The 20,175-nt window shown below is 30.6% G+C and overlaps 2 protein-coding genes across 8 annotated transcripts; one reads left to right on the top strand and one right to left on the bottom strand.

Annotated features, from left to right (window-relative positions):
* Nucleotides 1-935: 935 nt before the first annotated feature.
* LOC133789321 (uncharacterized) lies at nt 936-14,132 on the top strand. 7 transcript variants are annotated; one of them, XM_062227155.1, is made up of 12 exons: nt 936-1,556; nt 1,639-1,926; nt 2,049-4,839; nt 5,297-5,794; nt 6,055-6,462; nt 7,740-8,183; nt 9,014-9,457; nt 10,804-11,766; nt 12,005-12,092; nt 12,632-12,711; nt 12,849-12,939; nt 13,262-13,603. In XM_062227155.1, exons 3-9 carry the CDS (start codon nt 2,062-2,064, stop codon nt 12,032-12,034), a joined length of 5,565 nt encoding a protein of 1,854 aa, XP_062083139.1. In that variant the 5' UTR covers nt 936-1,556; nt 1,639-1,926; nt 2,049-2,061; the 3' UTR covers nt 12,035-12,092; nt 12,632-12,711; nt 12,849-12,939; nt 13,262-13,603. The 7 variants fall into 7 exon arrangements, with proteins under 7 accessions (XP_062083139.1, XP_062083141.1, XP_062083143.1 ...); XM_062227157.1 differs by having other exon boundaries at nt 2,041-4,839; nt 12,014-12,092; XM_062227159.1 differs by having other exon boundaries at nt 2,041-4,839; nt 12,014-12,092; nt 12,628-12,711.
* A 2,872-nt stretch (nt 14,133-17,004) lies between these two features.
* LOC133790169 (uncharacterized) lies at nt 17,005-19,480 on the bottom strand. Its single transcript, XM_062227703.1, has 4 exons — nt 19,226-19,480; nt 18,908-19,116; nt 18,108-18,375; nt 17,005-17,438 (listed from the first exon to the last, which is right to left on the bottom strand). Exons 1-4 carry the CDS (start codon nt 19,478-19,480, stop codon nt 17,148-17,150), a joined length of 1,023 nt encoding a protein of 340 aa, XP_062083687.1. The 3' UTR covers nt 17,005-17,147.
* Between the last annotated feature and the right edge of the window lie 695 nt (nt 19,481-20,175).

Here is a 20,175-nt window from a genome sequence, read left to right as displayed (position 1 = left end):
ATAGAATTAAAAATAAGTGAAAAAAATTAGAAAATAAATATAATGGTTTCGTAAATTTAAAAAATAGAATAAAAAATATATGAAAATTAGAAAATAAACATAGTGGTTCACAGAGATTTTAGAGTGTCATGTCAATTTATTGGGGCTCTCCATTATATAAATATCTAGATTCTCAACTCAACACAACTCATTAAGAATACCCGTGAGTGGCGGATCTCGTTACGAGAGTAATCAACTTATACTTGTGTAAATAAACATTATACTATAAGAAAATTCTAGGGTGCACCCCTTTCTTGATTTTGATACTGGAATGATTTTTTGCATAATTTTTTTTCTATGATTGTGTACATTATAGTTATTTAGAGTATCTTGCAAATTTTCAGAAAATTCTGAATAATTTACTGTATAAAAAATATGGTTCAAACAAGTTATCTTCCACGCGTATAAGAAAAAACAGTCGTGAATGCAATTGACTATTTGAATATTGTTTTCAGCACTGTAAACTATTCAGAATTTCTAAAAAATTTACAGTATGCTCTAAATAATTATAATATATACAGTCATAAAAAAAAATTTGCTAAAAATCATACTTATATCAAAACACAAGAGGAGATGTACCGGTATGCCCATTTTTAGTGAGTGCACTCTAGAATTACCCAATACTATATTATGTTATGAGTAATAAGAGGTTGATATGACATAAAATGTTAAATAAATACTAATTAGTACACCCAAAAAAAAAACGCATGGGAAGTGTCCTTTAAAAATAGAAATGAATGGTAAGCCAACAACTCTTTTTATTTGGTCCTACCACAATTTAATGCAATTGAACAATGCCTGCCAACCAAAGTATATTTTGATTTTTTTTTTAAATTATGGTGTAATTTCCTCTAAAAAAGTAAGAGACATCAGTTATTGAAGATAGTGACTTTTCTTTCTTGCACAGTTATGTCTGTTCTTCTTCACTTTCTCTACTTTTCCACTGCACTTCCAACTTTACTCTCTCTCACTCTCTCACCTGCAATTCTGAGTTCATCTTCTTCAATCACCAGATTTCCACCTTCATCTTCTCATTGCATTTGAGTCTTCGAATCTTTTTTTTAAAAAAATCTACTTTGAATTAATATTTCCTTTTTAAAAAAATCTACTCTTTCTTCAAGCTGCATATTACCCACTTTGCTATTTCCCACTTTGAATTGATATTTCCCACCTGCAATTCTGAGTTCATCTTCTTCACTCCCCAGATTTCCACTTTCATCTTCGAATTCTTTTTATTCCATTCTCTATATTGTCGCATATTTTCTTTAAAAAAAAAAAAAAAATTCCACTCTTTCTTCAAGCTGCTATTAACCACTTTGAATTAATATAAAAAAAAAAAAAAAAAATCTTTCTTCAAGCTGCTATTACCTACTTCGAATTAATATTAAAAAAAATCTACTCTTTCTTCAAGCTGCATATTACCCACTTTGAATTGATATTAAAATAAATAGTATTTTTCTCTGTTCATTATTAAGCTTCGATTTCTAGTGGTCAGCAACATCCATAAATCGGTTCAGGTAAGTTTTGTTCAAATATTTTATATTTTAAAAGTTTTATAATGTATTTCTTAATATTTTGCATTATTGTTACCTTTTGCAGAAACTCAAAAGAAACTTTGGATCCCACTTTCATCTTCTCAAGTGTTATTCTTAATTTTCACTCTTTTTTTCGTTCGTTTATTTTCTACAATATGATAAAAAATATATAAAAAGAAAAACTTCTCTAGTTTCTATATAATATTTTGCCTTGTGCTCTGTTCTTTCACAAAATTCCTCCTTTAAGTGTGTAATTTCTGGACTACTTCACAAACATTTCTGAAGAAAAAAGATACAGTTGGCCTAGCTATTGATCTCTCTACTTACAATATCCATAATAAGAGACGATCAGGTAAGTGTATTGCTGCCTATCCTTAAAATATTTGTATTATTGTTCTGGTTTTCAATTTTTAAAATTTTATATCATTATATAACTTGCTCTTGTATTAAAATTTAACTCCCCTAGTAAACCAGGAGAGAATCAAGCATGGATTGTGCTATTTCAATTGGAACTTCAATTGTTGCAAAGATTGCTGAGTATACAGTGGCACCAGTCGGTCGACAGTTGGGTTATCTATTTTGCTACGCAGGGAATGTAGACAACCTCAAAACTCGGATGCAAGAGTTGAAGAATGCCAGAGATAGATTACAACATCGTGTTGAGGAAGCCAGAAATAATTGTCAAGAAATTGAAGCTGATGTTCAAAGCTGGCTGAGCAGCGTTGATCGGATCTCTGAAGAGGCTGAGACTTTTCTTAAGCATGAAGGCCATGCAAAGGCTGTGTGCTCTTGTGGATCCCTCCCGCATTTGGTGACGCGGCACCAACTGAGTAGGAAAGCAAAGAAGATGTCATCCGATGTATGCGCAGCCTCCGAAAAAAGCAAATTTGATACGATTTCTTATCGTCCTCCACTGGAAAGCTCCTTTGCAATAACCAAAGGCTACGAGACTTTTGATTCGAGGAGGGAAATTCTGGAGAGCATAATGGCAGCTGTGAGAGATGCTAATAGGAGCAGGATAGGCTTGTATGGGATGGGTGGAATTGGCAAAACTATGCTTGCCAAAGAAATTGCTAAGAGAGCAGAGGAGTTATTTAGCAAGGTGGTTATGACAACTATTTCACAAACACCTAATATGAAAGAGATTCAACTAGATATTGCTGCAAAGCTCCAGCTAAGTTTTGAGCAAACACAAAGTATGGACGTACGAGCTGACCTACTTCGAAAGAGATTGAAGCCGGAAAACAAGATTCTATTAATTCTCGACGACATTTGGAAGGAACTCGATCTAGAAGCTATTGGAATCCACGATGAGTGCAAGTTGCTACTAACCTCTAGATATCGACAAGTTTTACACAGCTTCATGGATATTGCTGAGAGTAATATTTTCTCTATTGAAGCCATAGACTCAAGTGAGGCCAAAAGTTTGTTTAAGAAAATCGTTGGAGATATAGTTGAAACTCAATATTTCGATTCTTTGGCCGATACGATCGTCGGCGAATGTGCAGGCTTACCAATTGCCATTGCAGCAGTGGCACATGCTTTAAAAGGCACAAGATTGTCCACATGGCAGAATGCATTGGAACACCTACGAAGCTCAAACTTTAGAGACATAGAGGGAATGGATATGAAGGTTTACTCATGTATAAGGATGAGTTACGATTTTCTCGGAAGTCACGAGGAGGTGAAATCATTGTTATTGCTCTGTGCTTTACATAAAGAAGATCAAAATATAGGAGTCGAGGACTTGGTGAGATATAGTGTGGGTTGGCGCGTGTTTCAAGGCATCAACACGATGAAAAAAGCAAGAAACAGGGTGAATTCATTGGTTGATAAATTGAAATCTCACTGTCTCTTGTTGGATGGTAGAAATGAAAATTATGTGAAGATGCATGATGTTATTCGGGATGTTTGCATAGATATAGCATCAGAAGATAAGCATAGGATGAGTAACATAAAAAGTGTTGATGATTTTGCTAGTCGTGAAGGATGTAAAGAGGCTGAAGTGATTTCCTTACTTGACTATGATGATTTTGGTAAGCTTCCTGAAAAATTGGAATGTCCAAGGGCAAAATTACTTCTTCTGTCTAGCTGGTCTCTAAATTCAATTCCAAATGAATTTTTTGAACAAACAAGGGAGCTTGAAGCATTGGGTATGGAACGTGCACGTATAAACTCATTACCGACATCCTTTCATTCCCTTCAAAATCTCCAAACATTATGTCTAAGTGATTCCGATCTACAAGACATTTCCATCATTGGGGACTTGAAGAATTTAAAAGTTCTTGATCTATCTCGGTCTTCCATAAAGCGGTTGCCAAAAGAAATAGGAGAATTATGCCATTTGCAATTGTTGGATTTACAAAATTGTAGACATTTAAAAGTCATTGAGCCGAATGTCATTTCAAATTTGAGACGATTGGAGGAGCTCTATATCCCACAAACATTCCAGGGATGGGAGACTGAAGAAGGTGGTATGAAAGAAAGAAGAAATGCAAGTCTTATTGAGATAAAGAATTTGCAACGGCTAACAGTTTTATATTTAAGTGTAGAAAGTGAAAAAGTTTTACCGGAGGGGTTGTTTAGTGAAAAATTGGAGAGCTACCGAATATCTATTGGAGTAATTCACAACTTTTATTATGTAGGTGGATCTTCAAGGTGTTTGCACTTAAATCTCTATCAAAGGAAAGAACAATTAAATGCCCTTGGGCTTGTATGGCTGATGAAAATGTCTGAATGTTTATGGTTAGAGAGATTAATGGATGTCAACAATTTTAATCGTGATCTCGATGGAGAGAATTTTCCTCGATTGAAGCACCTTAAGTTTCGTAATAATGATGGAGTTCAATACGTCATTGATTCTACAGACCTGATTCACTCTCATCATGCCTTTCCATGTTTGGAGTCACTAAATCTTGAAAACTTAACAAGCTTGGAAAGGATATGCCATGGTAAACTCCCAGTAGGCTCATTCAAGGAATTGAGGAAGGTGGACGTGAGCAATTGTAATAGATTGAAGAATCTGTTCCCTCTGTCTATCATCAAACTACTTCATCGTGTTACCATTAGTGAGTGCGAGATGATGGAAGAGATAGTGACCAGTGGGAGAGAAGATAATGAAGCTGCCGATAAGATTGAGTCTTTGCAATTGCACTCTTTGTCCCTATATTCTTTACCAAACTTTGTCCAATTCTATTGCTCCAAGCGGAAGGAAACTTGTGCGTCTTCAATGATAGATTATTCCAAGCCTTTATTCACTGAAACGGTACAACTCTTTTTATTATACAAGTAAACCTTAGTTATATGAGCATATAATCTATAGATAAATAATATATCCAGGATAGTTATTTTATGCTAATCTACGTAAATTATATATTTTTAAAGTGAATATACTTATAAAGTTTGGATTCACAATCTCTAATATTATTAATTGGTTAATAAGTGCAACGTCTTTTCCTTTTATTATATATTTCTTAAATGCCAATTTAATATGGAAAGCTTTTTTTTTTTTAATGAAATGTTTAGAAATAAAACCATATTCATTGCAATTATAAATCATATTCAATGTATCGAATTATAATAATTAATTAGTTTCCTTTATTTAAGGAATATAAAAGTAACGACTTGCTTGTACAAATATATACCATACACAAGAATATTTCTATTTTCTTTTTAGATATTTTGATTTCAAGTAACTTAAATTAATTTTATTACATATGTAGGTTTTATTTCCTAACTTGCTGGAATTGACTCTAAGGAAAATTAGTACAGAAAATATATGGCCAGATCAACTTTCATCCGGTTCTTTCATGCAAAACTTATCAATCTTAAAAGTCGAAAGCTGTAATAGTTTAAAGTATCTATTCTCTTTTTCTCTTGCTCAAAAGCTTTTAAACTTAAAGAAATTGGAAGTTAGATATTGTATGGCAATGGAAGACATAGGAGTGCCCAATAAGAAACTTGGAGAAGAAGACACGCAGTTGGGAAATATTTTGTTCCCTAAATTGGACTCTATTGAGCTTTATCAGCTTTCAGCTCTCCAAAGATTCTGTGCAAGAGATTCATGTATGGAATTTCCACTCCTATCAAAGCTAATAATAAATGATTGTCAAGAACTCAAGATATTTGTTAGCTGTCCAACTATTCCAATATCAGAAGTATCAGTTGACCATAGAGAAGTAAACCAATTGGTATCAACACAACCTTTCTTCAATGAAAAGGTAACTCTTTAATTTTCATTTATTGCTCAAATAACGTTTTCTTTATGTATTAATTTCCTCTTTAACCCATGAAAAAAGTTAACTGAACCTCTAAAAAAAACATGGGTGAATACTTTACTTGAGTAGTGAATACTTCTCTAGTTACGAGGAAAAAAATACATAATTGGTTGTTATAGCCAATTATTTATTTCAATTTTTGAATATATATTTTGAAATACTTTCATCTCACTTAATTTATGCAATTATATTTGTCTCTGCAGGTTTCGCTTCCTAACTTGAAGGAACTGGAGTTTTTTAAAATGAATGTAGTAACATTATGGCCAGACCAACTTCCATCAAATTTTGACCTACAAAACTTAACAAACTTAACAGTAGAAAGCTGCAACAAAATAAAATATTTGTTCTGTTTCCCTGTGGTTGAAAGGCTTGTAAACCTGAAGAAGCTGAAAGTAGATGATTGTTTGGTTGTGGAAGAAATTCTAATAAGTAGGAAACCAGGAGAAAAAAGAATGTTGCAAGAGAATATTTTGTTATCCAAACTAGAAACTCTTAGGCTCTCCAAACTTCCAGTTTTCAAAACATTTTGTTCAGAAGATTCTTGCATCAAAGAAATGTCAGTTGATGACGATGAAGTGAAGGTCATAGCAAAACATCTCTTCAATGGAAAGGTAAGTAATTCAGATTTTCTTTTTCTCTTTTCAAAATTTTCTTCATCATTATATATAGATATTCCAACTGAAAACATTTTTTTTAAGAGTTCAATGTTTAATAATGAAAATGAGTGTAATACTTTACCCATGCATATGCACAAAATGAAAGCAGTCCAGTAATATATGTCTTCTAACAATATATATATATATCACAAATGCATCATTATAAAACTATTATCTCGTATATTAAGTAATAAATATATATATATGAGAAAAATTATTGACTATTGTAAGGAAATAACTACAATTTTTTTATATGCAAATAAATTATAAAGCAAAAAAAGAGATTAAAACGCTATCCAATTAAAATATATATATATATACTAAAGTTTAATACATTGACTAGAAAAAATGTTTTATTGTATTACCTTAGAAAAATTGAAATAATCTTTTAAGAGAAATGTTGAATATATTTTATTTAATTGTAATCACAAAAATAAATAATAAAAGAATGTATAAAAATAATACTGCCATTTTTCGATAGTGTACCACATCCATCAAATCTTCAAAGTCCAAAATCATATTCACAATTAATATTAAGAGTTATTACATATTTCATTTCATTTGAGGAGTTGAGGTAAATCTTACATTATGTTTACACAAAGTAATGCTCAAGCTGCTGTGATGAGGTGCTGTGATGAGGTCATTAGAATTTATCATATGATCTGTTTTTAAATTATTATTATTATATAAAATAATCTATTTGAATATAATTAAAAAGATAGAATCTTAATAGATACTCTTGACTCTAATATCTTTCACTTTAAATCAAATAATACTTAATATTCTCTGAGTCACAAATTATTACTAAATTAACTTTAATCTTTTGTTGTATGATGGTTTATTAATTAGAAAGTGGGTGGAAGAGGGAAAAAAACATTGGTATTTGGCATGTTCAACATCGTATATTATGACTGGTGTAAATCAATGTCAGAACTCATATATTTTAATTTAAAATAAAATATTGTTGTACACCAGTGTTCCTTCGCAATACTACAAAAATAGAGGTGGCAAATGATATTCAAAATACACATTATATATTCAATTCAGATCACTTGTGCCAACTATAAAAATAACCAATGCTCTCTAAGAAATTAAAATCAAAACGGCTTAAGGAATTATGTAAGTATGCTTTTTATAGTCCATTCCCAAAGTTAACTAGAATAAATTTTTAGAGTGCATGCTTACATAAGGAAAATATACATGTCTTATTATTCTACTTGTTTTATTTTCAGATTGCATTCCCCAATGTAACTTCTTACATCCACAACTTAAAAGAGTTAAGTGTTACAGGATGTAACAATTTAAAGTATCTCTTATCATCTGCCATGGCTCGATGTCTTGTACAACTTAAGGAATTAATAGTGTCTAGATGTGAGATGATAGAAGAAGTAATAGTTCCTGAGGAATCAGTTGGAAGCAAAGGAATAATATTAGAAAATCTTTTACTCCCCAAATTAGAATCTCTTGAGCTTTGGCACCTTCCAAATGTTATACAGTTTTGCGAAGGAGATTGCATTGAATATCCATCGTTGTCTAAACTGGAAATATACAATTGTCCCAAGCTGAAGGTATTTATCAGCAATTCCATGGCTACAAGGGCATGTACTATTAATGACAAAAAACATGAAGAAATGGAGTTGGTGGCGGCTAGACAAAGTCTGTTCAAAGATAATAAGGTATTCATTTTCTTTGACCTACTAATCATCTACTTATTAATATTATGATGCTTATATGGTTATAGAAAGTAGGTACGGTAATTTTAATTTCATACCACAATTTCTCCATTATGTACTATTTAATGATAGAAACTATACTACAGTATTATAATGGGTTGGCTAGTTATGTCAGTGGCATAATTCTTTTTAGTACATTATGATTTATTTTTCTAGTACCTTATCATATAACCAGTGATAGAGTTAGTATAATATATAAAGGAACCAAAAATATTTTTAATAAAATTTATGCTAATTTATATATCAAATATTTAAATGTATAAATTTTTCTTTTATTCAAATAGCGTGCAATGCACGTTTGTTTAGTTTTATTTATAGTATTTATTAATTAAATTTGTATCATTGTCATATAAATTTCAAATAAATAAACAATATTATGTATTAAAGAATGATATAAACATACTAAATGAAAAATTAAACCAAAATACTATTTATAATTTTTTTAAATATACATATATATATATAATATGATAGCTTTTTTTAAACATAAGTGATATTTTATAATATTTAAATTTTTATTGATATAAGTATTAAACATCTAATTTTTTATTAAATATTATTATAATAATAATATTTGAATTCATATTATTATAATGATATTTTAAAATATTTAAATTTATATTGATATAAATATTAAATATCTAGTTTTATATTAAATATTATTATAATAATACTATTTTATAATATTTAAATTCATATTAATAAATTTTTAGAGTGCATGCGTACATAAAGAAAATATACACATCTTATTATTCTACTTGTTTTATTTTCAGATTGCATTCCCCAATGTAACTTCTTACATCCACAACTTAAAAGAGTTAAATGTTACAGAATGTAACAATTTAAAGTATCTCTTATCATCTGCCATGGCTCGATGTCTTATACAACTAAAGGAATTAAGAGTATCTAAATGTAAGATGATGGAAAAGGTAATAGTTCCCGAGGAATCAGCTGGAATCAAAGGAATAATATTAGAAAATCTTTTACTCCCCAAATTAGAATCTCTTGATCTTTGGGATCTTCCAAATGTTATACAGTTTTGTGAAGGAGAATGCATTGAATGTCCATCGTTGTCTGAACTGGTTATATACGATTGCCCCAAACTGAAGGTATTTATCAGCAATTCCATGGCTACAAAGACATGTACTATTAATGACAAAAAGCATGAAGAAATGGAGTTGGTGGCGGCTAGACAAAGTCTGTTCAAAGATAATAAGGTATTCATTTTCTTTGACCTACTAATTATCTACTTATTAATATTATGATGCTTACATGGTTATAGAAAGTAGGTACGGTAATTTTAATTTCATAACACAACTTCTCTATTCTGTACTATTTAATGATAGAAACTACACTACAGTATTATAATGGATTGGCTAGCTATGTTAGTGGCATAATTCTTTTTAGTACATTATTATTTATTTTTCTAGTATTTTATCATATAACCAATGATTGAGTTAGTATAATATATAAAGGAACCAAAAATATTTTTAATAAAATTTATGCTAATTTATATATAATATATTTAAATGTATAAATTTTCATTTTATTTAAATAACGTGCAATGCACGTTTGTTTAGTTTTATTTATAGTATTTATTAATTAAATTTGTATTATTGTCATATAAATTTTAAATAAATAAACAATATTATGTATAAAAAAAATGATATAAACATACTAAATGAAAAATTAAACTAAAACACTATTTATATTTTTTTTAAATATACATATATATTATGATAATTTTTTTAAACATAAATGATAATTTTTTAATAAAAATTAAAATTATGCATTATATATTATTATAATGATATCTTATAATATTTAAATTTGTATTGATATTAGCATTAAACATCTAATTTTATATTGAGTATTATTATAATTATAATATTTTATAGCATTTACATTTATAATACTATAATTATTAAACATGTAGTCTTGTATAATGATATTCTATAATCCCTGAATTTGAATTTATATTAATTATTATAATAATAATGATATTTTATAATATTTAAATTTATATTAATATAATTGATAAATATCTATTTTTAAATTAATTTTAATGGCATATATTTTGTTAAATATTCAGTTAAAATTATCAAAGCAAACAGTTAAAGATAAAATTTTTTGTTATCTACATACTTTTTATATTTAAGATAAATTAATTATTTTTAAAAAATATATATGGGATTGTAGCTACCCAAATCCTTCTAGCTTCGTCATTGCCTGTATATGATTAATTTTATAAGGTAATTTAATTTACACAAAAAATCTTTATTGTGACTATTTAAACCACACAACAAAACGAAAAACTGCAACAAAAAAGGTTTTCTATAAAAAAACATTTATATTTCAAAACAAATATTATTCCTTGTTATTTGTTATTTTTCTTAAAGATGACACAATTTAAATTTGCATATTCAAAATACTAAGATAACAAGTTAAGATCCTGTTGGCGATTGCAAGGATATATCCTGAATTGAATTATTGTACTTTATAACTGTTTTCCCAAATTAATTAATTTGTTTAATACATTATTTATCATTTGTTCGTTTTGTAGGTCATTTTCCCTAACCTAAAAGTAATGTGGACTGATTGGAGTGAAGCAATAGAGGAGATATTTGACATGAGTCAATCTTCAATGATGTCCATCTTTGGCAACCTTTCCCGACTTGTCTTGAACTGTTCATCCCGTGAGAAACCAATTGCTCTATCAAATTTCAACTTCCTTCATAAATATCATAATATTGATGCACTTTGGTTGAGTGGTTTTTTTGTGGATGGGCATCAGCATCACCAACAGCAACAATCCGGAGATGGTGAGACTTACGAACTGGTCAACACAAGTTTAAAGACACTGACTATTTTCAAAGATCATATGATGAATCATCTGTTTGGAGACCCAGAATATGCTCAACCATCAAATTCTTTTGTCTTTCAAAACTTAGAACATCTGCATGTTTGGGAATGTGGCAGATTACAGAGCTTTGCGCCATCGTTTATGTCTTTCCACAAATTGAAAACTCTTAGAGTATCAGAATGCCATGGGCTGACGTATCTGTTCGCCTCCTCAACCGCAGCGAGTCTGGTACATCTCCAAGAAATGAGCATAACTGATTGCAAACGAATGAGGGATATTATTAATAGAGATTATTATAAGGAAGGTCAAATAGTAGAAAGTGAACACCATGAGTTTGTTTTCCAGAAATTGGAGAAATTAGAGCTTCATGGTTTACCCAGTCTTGAAAGCTTCTACTCAGGAAACAAAGTTGTGAGTTTTCCAAATTTGGAAAATATATCTCTGAAGGGATGCCCTGAGATGAGGAGATTTTCCCATGAAAATATATGTACCTCTGCACTGTTGGACACAGTCAAAGCTGAAGGTGTAGAAATTTGGGAGGGAGATGTTAATACAACCCTCACAAAAATTTGGGAGAGAAATGTTGATACAACCCTAACAAAAGATTGGGAAGATGATTCCGATTTTGGATTACATTTACAACATTTATTCGCTCAAGAAATGGTAACCTAATTTATTCATTATATATCTATGTTTTCAATTCTTATTACTGTTTTGGATAAAAGAAAAAAAAAGTTGTTAAATTCGTCCATTTTGAGTTGAAACTAGTTAGTTCTCAACGATTGGCACAAAATTTTATTACATAGAAACTTTGAGCTTTATCAAATTCAACTTGTGAAAGATAGTAGTTCGTATATTGTCTTTGTATGTGTGATTCAGTTAATGATCTTGATCTGTTTAGGATGATCAGCATCGTGAAGAGGATGCTTAATCATTATCTTTAGTGCCTGTGGAACCTACCAAGTATAGAGCTTTCTTTGAAGCACATGGTGAGATTACCTTTTTTTCTACTCTGAATACAAATGGGTTATTAGAATATGCAAATGATTATAATTTATGCTATTTATTGCTGTTAATGTAGATGGTGCTCATGGCAGGTCTCACTAATATAATCCTATGATTTATTGCATGGAAGATTATACTGAAAAATATTCATAGTTTTATTCTTAAGTAAGTTTCTAAGATATTCATAGTTTGCTCTAAGATATAAGTGATCTGTTATTTGGGTTTATGAGTAATCTTATTCCAACAGCAGAGCAAGCATATCAATCCATGGTTTTGGATTGAAGCTTTTTAGTGGTAGTCCTTGAAGTTTGAACATTTTGATTTGGGTCATTTGAGGTTGATTTGGTTTTCATATATATGATAAGTGCATATATTGCTTTTGGAGCTGAAGATCATATAATAATTAAAGTAAATTTATTTAAGTTTTTTACAAAAGATACGTTCAAATATAATGTGTTTTGAATTCAGAAATGATAATACTCATGGTTTCTGATCAATTACTTTTCTTAATACAATGAGGCAGAATCATTGCTCTGACTTGGTGAGGGAATAATTGAAATGGGAAATATTCTGTTCATTAGAGAAACCAGGTTATTCTTTAAGGTAATGTTGATTAATTTTCACACAAACCATCTTGTGTTGTTCAATGTATATTTGAGAATGCAAAATCTTATTTGTTTTACTCTATAAAATGATTGTTTCTTATATTGAATGGATTTTTATTCTGATATCTTGAGCAGGTGCATGTAAGAGGATGAAAAACTTCTAATTCCATCTCAGTTCAAACTGTCTTCGTAGACCTTCTTGATTCCTCTCAGCAAGTCTAACTTGGTAATTCTTTTGTTTTTCCTTCCCATTTTAAATAGAAAATTATAGAAGATATGATATGTGAGTACTAAATTATTGTGATTGAAGGAAATATTTGAAACCCATCCATTTGGTAGGATTTTTAGATTACCCTTCATGAAGTAAATTGATTCCCACTAAATTAACATTTCTAATAAGTTTGAAAAAAAGATAAAACTCATATCAAACATAGGAATATTGAAGATTAGCTTGCCCAAGCAAAGATTAGCCCACACTAAACAGTCCTTAATATATTTGTCTCTTATTAAATAGCTAATAATAAGTTTCAATAATTTTGTTTCAGCAGCTTGTTGAAGATTTGGAAACTCTGTGCTTAAAAGGAACTTTGCAATTTGGCAACCTTTCCATACTTTGTTTGTTAGAAGTCACATATATAGAAGTCACTAATGGAAGACTCAAAGAAGGAAACTGATGAACACTTTTTAACATTACTGATGATGATTTGTTGATACAATGTAGATAAATCTAGGCCTTGTGAAAATGGTTTGGTAGTGATTATTTTTAGAGGTTTCTCATACAATAATTGTTTGGCCTTTTCTATTATTCAAGTTGTGGGGATTTGTTTCATTGTCCTTGAAATATGATATGCTGGTTACCTCAGTAGTTATTGATTTTGATTATGCTTTTACTCTGGTTGATCTTCTAATATTTCTTAAAATTGAAGGCAATACTACTAGAAACTAACAGAAAATATCAAGATAGATAAGGCCTAGAATCTTTAGATAATATGGGAAACACAATTGAAGGCAAAATTTCTCATTTATGCTACTCATGTTTGATGCAGATGGGAAAAAGATAAACTTCAAGCACAGAAAAAGTAACAAGTAACAAGGAAGAAAAGAAATAATTTACCACAAATAAAAAATCTATTTCACTTCAAATATCACTTCAAAAAGTTGGGACATTTGTGGGACAAGGAGGCAAGGAGACATTTGTGGACTCAATAGGAGAGAAGGTGGCTGGGCCTTGGGTTGGACATGGGCTGGCCTTGGACTGGCTGAGGCGTGGGCCTGCTGCAAGGGAAGATGGAGCTAGTGGCAGACTAGCCTCTGGGAGCTGGGCTGAGTGGAGCAGCAGGGGAGCTTTGGATTGGGCCTGGTGGCTAGGCTGTGGGCTTCTCCTTTCAACAATATCATAAATCCTCAATCTTTGGGCTTTTGATTTTGCAAAAATGTCAATTTTCCAATTCTCTTTTTAGCTTTAATTCTTTTATTTTCTCTTCTTTTCAAAATGCCAAAATGCAACATAATTTCTATAAATATAAACTAAATATTTTTAATTGTAAAATTTATTCCATTAATTTCTTGAAAATATTAATTAAGACTCAATTTAATTTGATATTTAAGATCAATAAGTGTGCATTTTTTACCACTAATCACACAACACTAATTCAAATAATTAAACTACAACATTCTACAACAAAATAAATATAAAAAATACACAAAATTCTATAAAAATAAAAAAACCTAATAAATTCAAAATGACTCAAAAATTTAACAAATTAATTAAAAATTTATGAACTTAGAGGCAATTAGCTTACAAAATGTGGTAAAATAACTCTATTTTGTAGAGTTATCAATGATGGTCTTTTATAACTTGGCTCCACCATCATAACTCCACCTCAACTAGTCTTTCTAGCTAGTTTATACAAATTTCGCTCTTTTTGACCCTTCATGACTACAAATTCACCCTTCTTAATTGTCACTACACCTTCCTTTGCAGAATAGTCACATTCTATAGTGTCTAAGGCTCTTAGAGAAATTAAGCTCCTCCTCAACATAGAAACATGACTATCCTATTGTATTTTTTATATATATGTACATATGTTTGTTGAAATTAACTACACTTCTATTGTATTCATAATAAAATAAGTTTGGGGGAGTGTGTTAGCCCAAGATTGGCTCCCAGAAGGGGGTGAATTGAGACTTTAAAACTCAACTATCTATTCTCTAGCAACTTAGTGAAACTTTCATGCAATAAAAGAGAGAACCAATGTAAATAATCAAGTAAGCACAAATGTAAAGGAGTTTAAGGTTATAGGGATGCAAACTCTCTTTTTACAAGGTTCGGTGGAACTAAAGGCACCTACGTCCTTGATCTTCAAAGCTAAGTCTAGTTTTAAGTTTTAGTAACGAGTTAAGTTAAAGGACTTGACTAATCCTTTTACAATAAGGGAATTTTTACCAAGGTGTACCTAAACCCCTTACATAGATTGTTTGTTCAGTGTCAATCTCACCAACGTCGGGTTGTGTTTCCGGTGCCAACTTTACCTATGTCGAGTTGTTGTGAATCTGCCAACCTCACCTCTCTTGCGGATTGCTGAATTGTCAGTCTCACTTTACAAAGATAGATGGAAAAGATGCAGTACAATGGTTTTCACTCTCTCTTAGGATGATAAATACTAGTTGAGAACCTAGAGAGAGATGAACACACTTACAAATAAATCCTTACAATTTTAGCTCAAGTGTGTGAAAAGTGTTTTGGAATGATTTACACAGGGTAAGATCTTACAACACTTTCTCTAGCTTAATATTGTGATATAAAACTGGTATTGGGTGTATATTAAGTCTAGAAGTGAGTCTATTTATAGAGGGAAGCAAAATAGAGTCGTTGGGGGCCTTATGGAGCTTTCTGACTTCAGCCGGGCGAGCAATCGGTTGACTGGCCAATATAGTCGTTTATGACCGTTGAAAACGCACTCAGGAAAGCAAATGGGCCCTATCTGTGACAATTCAGTCGACCGACATGCATAGGTCTGTTGACCGGCCTTTGTAATTTCTAGGTCGGAACTATTTCTGCTTTAGTAACAAATTCTGAGTTTTTTTGTTACAAATTTGTTACTTTCTGGTTACAAAAATGCCACTTTTTTTTATTATTTGAATAAACTTGTTTCCAACAAGATAAACGCTTTTGCTACAAAATCAACAATGGTTAGTGACATCTTAATTAAATATTGTATATCAACAGAACAAGCGTGATGACGAGTTTGAGTAACCAATCTCCCCCTTTTTTATGATAGCAAATATTTGATTATTTGAAGGGAATAAAATTAACTTTAAACAAGTAAGTAAACATATGCTCCCCCTCAAATTATGCTCATAAAGATTAATTTTATTTCTTATACTTTCCCCCTTAATCAAATAATAAAACAATCTTACCTTTAAAGCAACATGATTAAGTTTGTGCAAATAATTTTTTCCTTTTCTCCCACTTTAATATCATCAAAAAGCATTGGGAGGGTGATCAAGCTTGGAAGTGCTGTATAACCATATGCATGTTAATGACATTAGAAAAATAGCTCTATAAGTCAAATATTCTAGCAAATTCAAATAATCAAAGCAAGTCAAATTAATCCATTGAAAGTTTAATTTTGAGTTGAGCACAGATGTAATAATTTTGAGTATAGCATAAGTGTAAAACATATATTAGGACTCATTTTAATGTGCACATGCATGAAAAATATTATAATTTGTATGAATATACATTTGAAAAATATTCTCTGTCTCGAGGTCTAAGCTTCAACCTGCATCTTATCAAAGCTTATAATTTAAAATTAGTATTAAGGCAACTAATCTGCATATTCCATGTAACATTGAGCCTACACTTGATTTGACCAAGTGTTTATGACTAATAATCTGTTATTCCTTATATTCAATAAATTAGTGAGTTAAAATATGCACTTCGAGCTAATCATCACTTAGCTCGAATTTTAGGGTACATACAACAAATAATAATGGTTATCATTTAATGATAACCATTTAATCACAATATATAAATTTTTCAAGACTCAATACTATTTTTAATCGCAACAAAAATTGATTGTAAACAAAATGTAATCTTTAGCTATAAATTATTACGATTTTAGTTTTTATCACAACCTAATGATAAAATTTGTTGCGACTAAAACAAATTATAATTTTATGATTGATACTTTTATCAGTTATGGATTTGTTGGTGACAGTTAAAGATATGATAATAATTTTTATGTAATGGAACACAATGACTAATAATTTTTATATCACATTTGGCTCCAAAAAAAAAAAAAAACATGAAGAAGAGAAGAGATGTGGATCACACTCTTCTCAAGAACAACTATTAATGAAGCCCATATATTTTATTTTAGTGTAAACCATAACATTTTTTTAGAGAAAAAAAAAAGTTGAAAGGAGAGGTCAATTAAGCAAAAAAGCCTTCAACATAGATGCACACATAGGGGGCTCAAAGAAAAACATATGGCCTCCATCAGCAACCTCATGATATTTCATCCATGGCAGTTTCTCAGATAGAAATCGGCCAATTTTGTAAGGAATGATCTTATCTTGATAACCTTGCCAAAAGTGGACAGAACCCTCATTGTTGGGAAATGGATTGGCAATATCTAATGGATCAAACTCCCATTTTCCATAAGTCACCATCAAGTCTCGAAAAACCGAATCATAAGCACCTTGTTGTTCAATCTTCTCCTGAATTATATATTTACAAAATAATAATGATTAGTTGGTTTTCATAATTAGTTAATTGGTACATTTATGTCTTAGAAGAATACTACTCAAAGTAGGGTTTAGGGTATATCGGTTGATTGGTAGTGAATATTTGATTAGTTATTTGTTTTCAAATTCTCGATTCAAATACTAATTCTAATTTTAAGCTATAAAATAGAAAATGTTATTTTCACATTTTCTCCCAATCTTAATCACTATATCCTAAAATCCTACAAATCTATCACTTTTTTATATTTTCAGATTCTCTACTAATCACATATTCTATTTTTTAAAATTCAAAAACAATTTACGAATTCTGAACCAGTCACATTCTCAAAAACTTGTTTTAAGACTATAAATTCAGATTTTCTTTTTAGAAATATTCTTTTTGAAAATACTGTTTTCCAATCACGAGTCAATCAGACCCTAAGGTTTAGGATCTAAAGCCCAGAAAAATTATAACTAGAAAAAATAATATTATGGTAGTCACTATGTCTTAATTAATGGTCTCTCTTGGAGAGGTTTCAAAGATTGTTTCTCATCTCTAGTGATGCATGATTCTCTCTTGAGATCAAAAATTGATTATTAACATACTATTCTCTAAAAGCAGTCCAATGTAATGTAATGATCATATCATAATCATAAAATTACCTGACCAAAATAAACCTCTTGCAACTTCTTTTCAATCTCTAAATCCTTTTGGGTGAAGACTAGGGTATTGAGTTGAGATTGTATTCTTAAGTGAGAGAACCATTTGCTAGTCATCCACCAATATAAGAGCCAAGGTGCATAACGAGCAACCCTATATGTATGTTGATATTGTTTAGGCAACACCTCAAATGACTCTCGAGCTATATTTGCAGGCAAACAAGGCCACCATAAGTTCACAAAAGGAACCACAAGTGCAGCTCCTAATAATCTGCACCATATACATACACATAAGATATACAATTATTATTTTATATTTTTATATTAAATTCCAACATTGTGAATATATAATTAATGAGTGAAAAAAAAGTATTTTTATGGGAGAGATACTCGTGGTGTTAGGCACTACTGGTATCCTTTAGGGGGTGTTTGGTATGGGGTAAAGTGAAGGTGGGAATGAAAATCTGAAACATTTCTCATGCTTAGTTAAATTTTTAGGAGTGTTGCTATTTGGCACCTTAAGGTGCCCAACACCACATGAAGTGGCAGCCTATGGTTGATTAGCGATACCACATAAGTTTTTTTAAATTCAAATGTGTAGAACCCGATATTGGATTGCACTAATAGCAGTATGTCACCTTCTTATGGTGTTAGGTACTAGTAGTGCCCCTTAGCAATTCAAAATTTTTAGGGGGGCCCACATGTATTTTAATATTATCTTCATCCTAAGTCTCTCTACATTTTCCAAAATCACTCAACTACTCAAAACAAACACCCGGTTAGTATTAGTAGGATATATTTACCTATGTGGTATGTATTTGAGGCAACTCCAAATGGGATAGCCTCCAAGTGAGCTTCCAAGAACATAAAATTTGTCTATGTTCAACTTGTCAGCAAGTTGTTCAATATCAAATGCTTCACTCTTTACCGAACGAGATGGATATGGATCGCTTTCTCCATAACCAGCTCTGTCAAAATGCAAGAAATATATCCCAAGCTCCTCAACAAGGTCCTGATGATGATGATGATGATGATATCAATGAATATACATATTTCAACAGCCAAATAAGCCATGAAATTGAGAAAAGTAATAATAATAAATATATATATATATGATATACTTTAGGGGCAGATAATCTCTGTTCTTTGGAGCTGCCAAAGCCATGAACCACAATGATTTTGTATTTGGCTTTTTTCTTTGGAACACCATCTTCTCTGTAAGCCAAATGCCTGCCATCTTTGAGTTTGACTCTTGGAGAAGTGATTGGTGGACCATTGGGTGACCCACATAGCTTTGGGGAAGGTGGCTTTAGGGCTTTGTAATAAGCACTAACCATTGCACCTACTACCAACGCCACTGCCGTTACTGCAATCATCATCATCTTTTTCTGAAACAAAAATATCATACATATATATATATATATATAGAAATAATATGTTACCCAAAATATACACACAAACATTACACGAAGTGATGTAACAATTTAACATAACTAATCACATTTATTAAAACTGACATCACTATGTATAATGTATGAGTGCATATTTTAACTGCACATATTTTAGGTGCATATTTTAGGTGCACATATTATTACTCATATATATATATATAATAGATTACAATTAATATCTTTGGACATGGATTTCATCCCCATTGTACAAAAATTCTTTTATTAATTTAAATTTCTAAAAAAAATTATCACCACCTATTTATAAAAAAAAATTAACCCTCTAAGCATAAAATGGGACTACATTCGAGATATATCAATTAGGGTTATATAAAGATATAAAATTCTCTTATTAAAAATTAATGCCAATACTAAATTATATAATTATTTAGCTATATATATAATACTGAATTTAATGCAACGAATATCCGATCGTCTCCTTCTGGGCAGTCTTATTGAGTTTTGGGCCCTAAGAAAAATCAGGAATTAGGGACTTTTTTTTTGTATAATCTTTCTAAAAATTTAAGGTATTTTTAAAATAAATATTAAAAATAATGGGCCTTTGGCTAAGAGAGCCCTAAGCGTGAGTCTAGTCCGTCTTAGCCCAAGACCGGCCCTTCCTT

The sequence above is a fragment of the Humulus lupulus genome, chromosome 7 (genome assembly GCF_963169125.1).
Source record: "Humulus lupulus chromosome 7, drHumLupu1.1, whole genome shotgun sequence".
Lineage (NCBI taxonomy): Eukaryota > Viridiplantae > Streptophyta > Magnoliopsida > Rosales > Cannabaceae > Humulus > Humulus lupulus.
Note: the sequence above shows the minus strand (reverse complement) of the source record. Positions and strands in the feature narration are given on the sequence as shown.

Excerpts from the sequence above, each read along its gene's own strand:
- LOC133789321 (XM_062227154.1), top strand. The coding sequence starts at position 2,062 with ATGGATTGTGCTATTTCAATTGGAACTTCAATTGTTGCAAAGATTGCT. Across the intron at positions 5,795-6,054 it reads AACCTTTCTTCAATGAAAAG|GTTTCGCTTCCTAACTTGAA; the intron begins GTAACTCTTTAA and ends TTGTCTCTGCAG. Across the intron at positions 6,463-7,739 it reads AACATCTCTTCAATGGAAAG|ATTGCATTCCCCAATGTAAC; the intron begins GTAAGTAATTCA and ends TTTTATTTTCAG.
- LOC133790169 (XM_062227703.1), bottom strand. The coding sequence starts at position 19,480 with ATGATTGCAGTAACGGCAGTGGCGTTGGTAGTAGGTGCAATGGTTAGT. Across the intron at positions 19,117-19,225 it reads AGAGATTATCTGCCCCTAAA|GACCTTGTTGAGGAGCTTGG; the intron begins GTATATCATATA and ends CATCATCATCAG. Across the intron at positions 17,439-18,107 it reads AAGAGGTTTATTTTGGTCAG|GAGAAGATTGAACAACAAGG; the intron begins GTAATTTTATGA and ends TATATAATTCAG.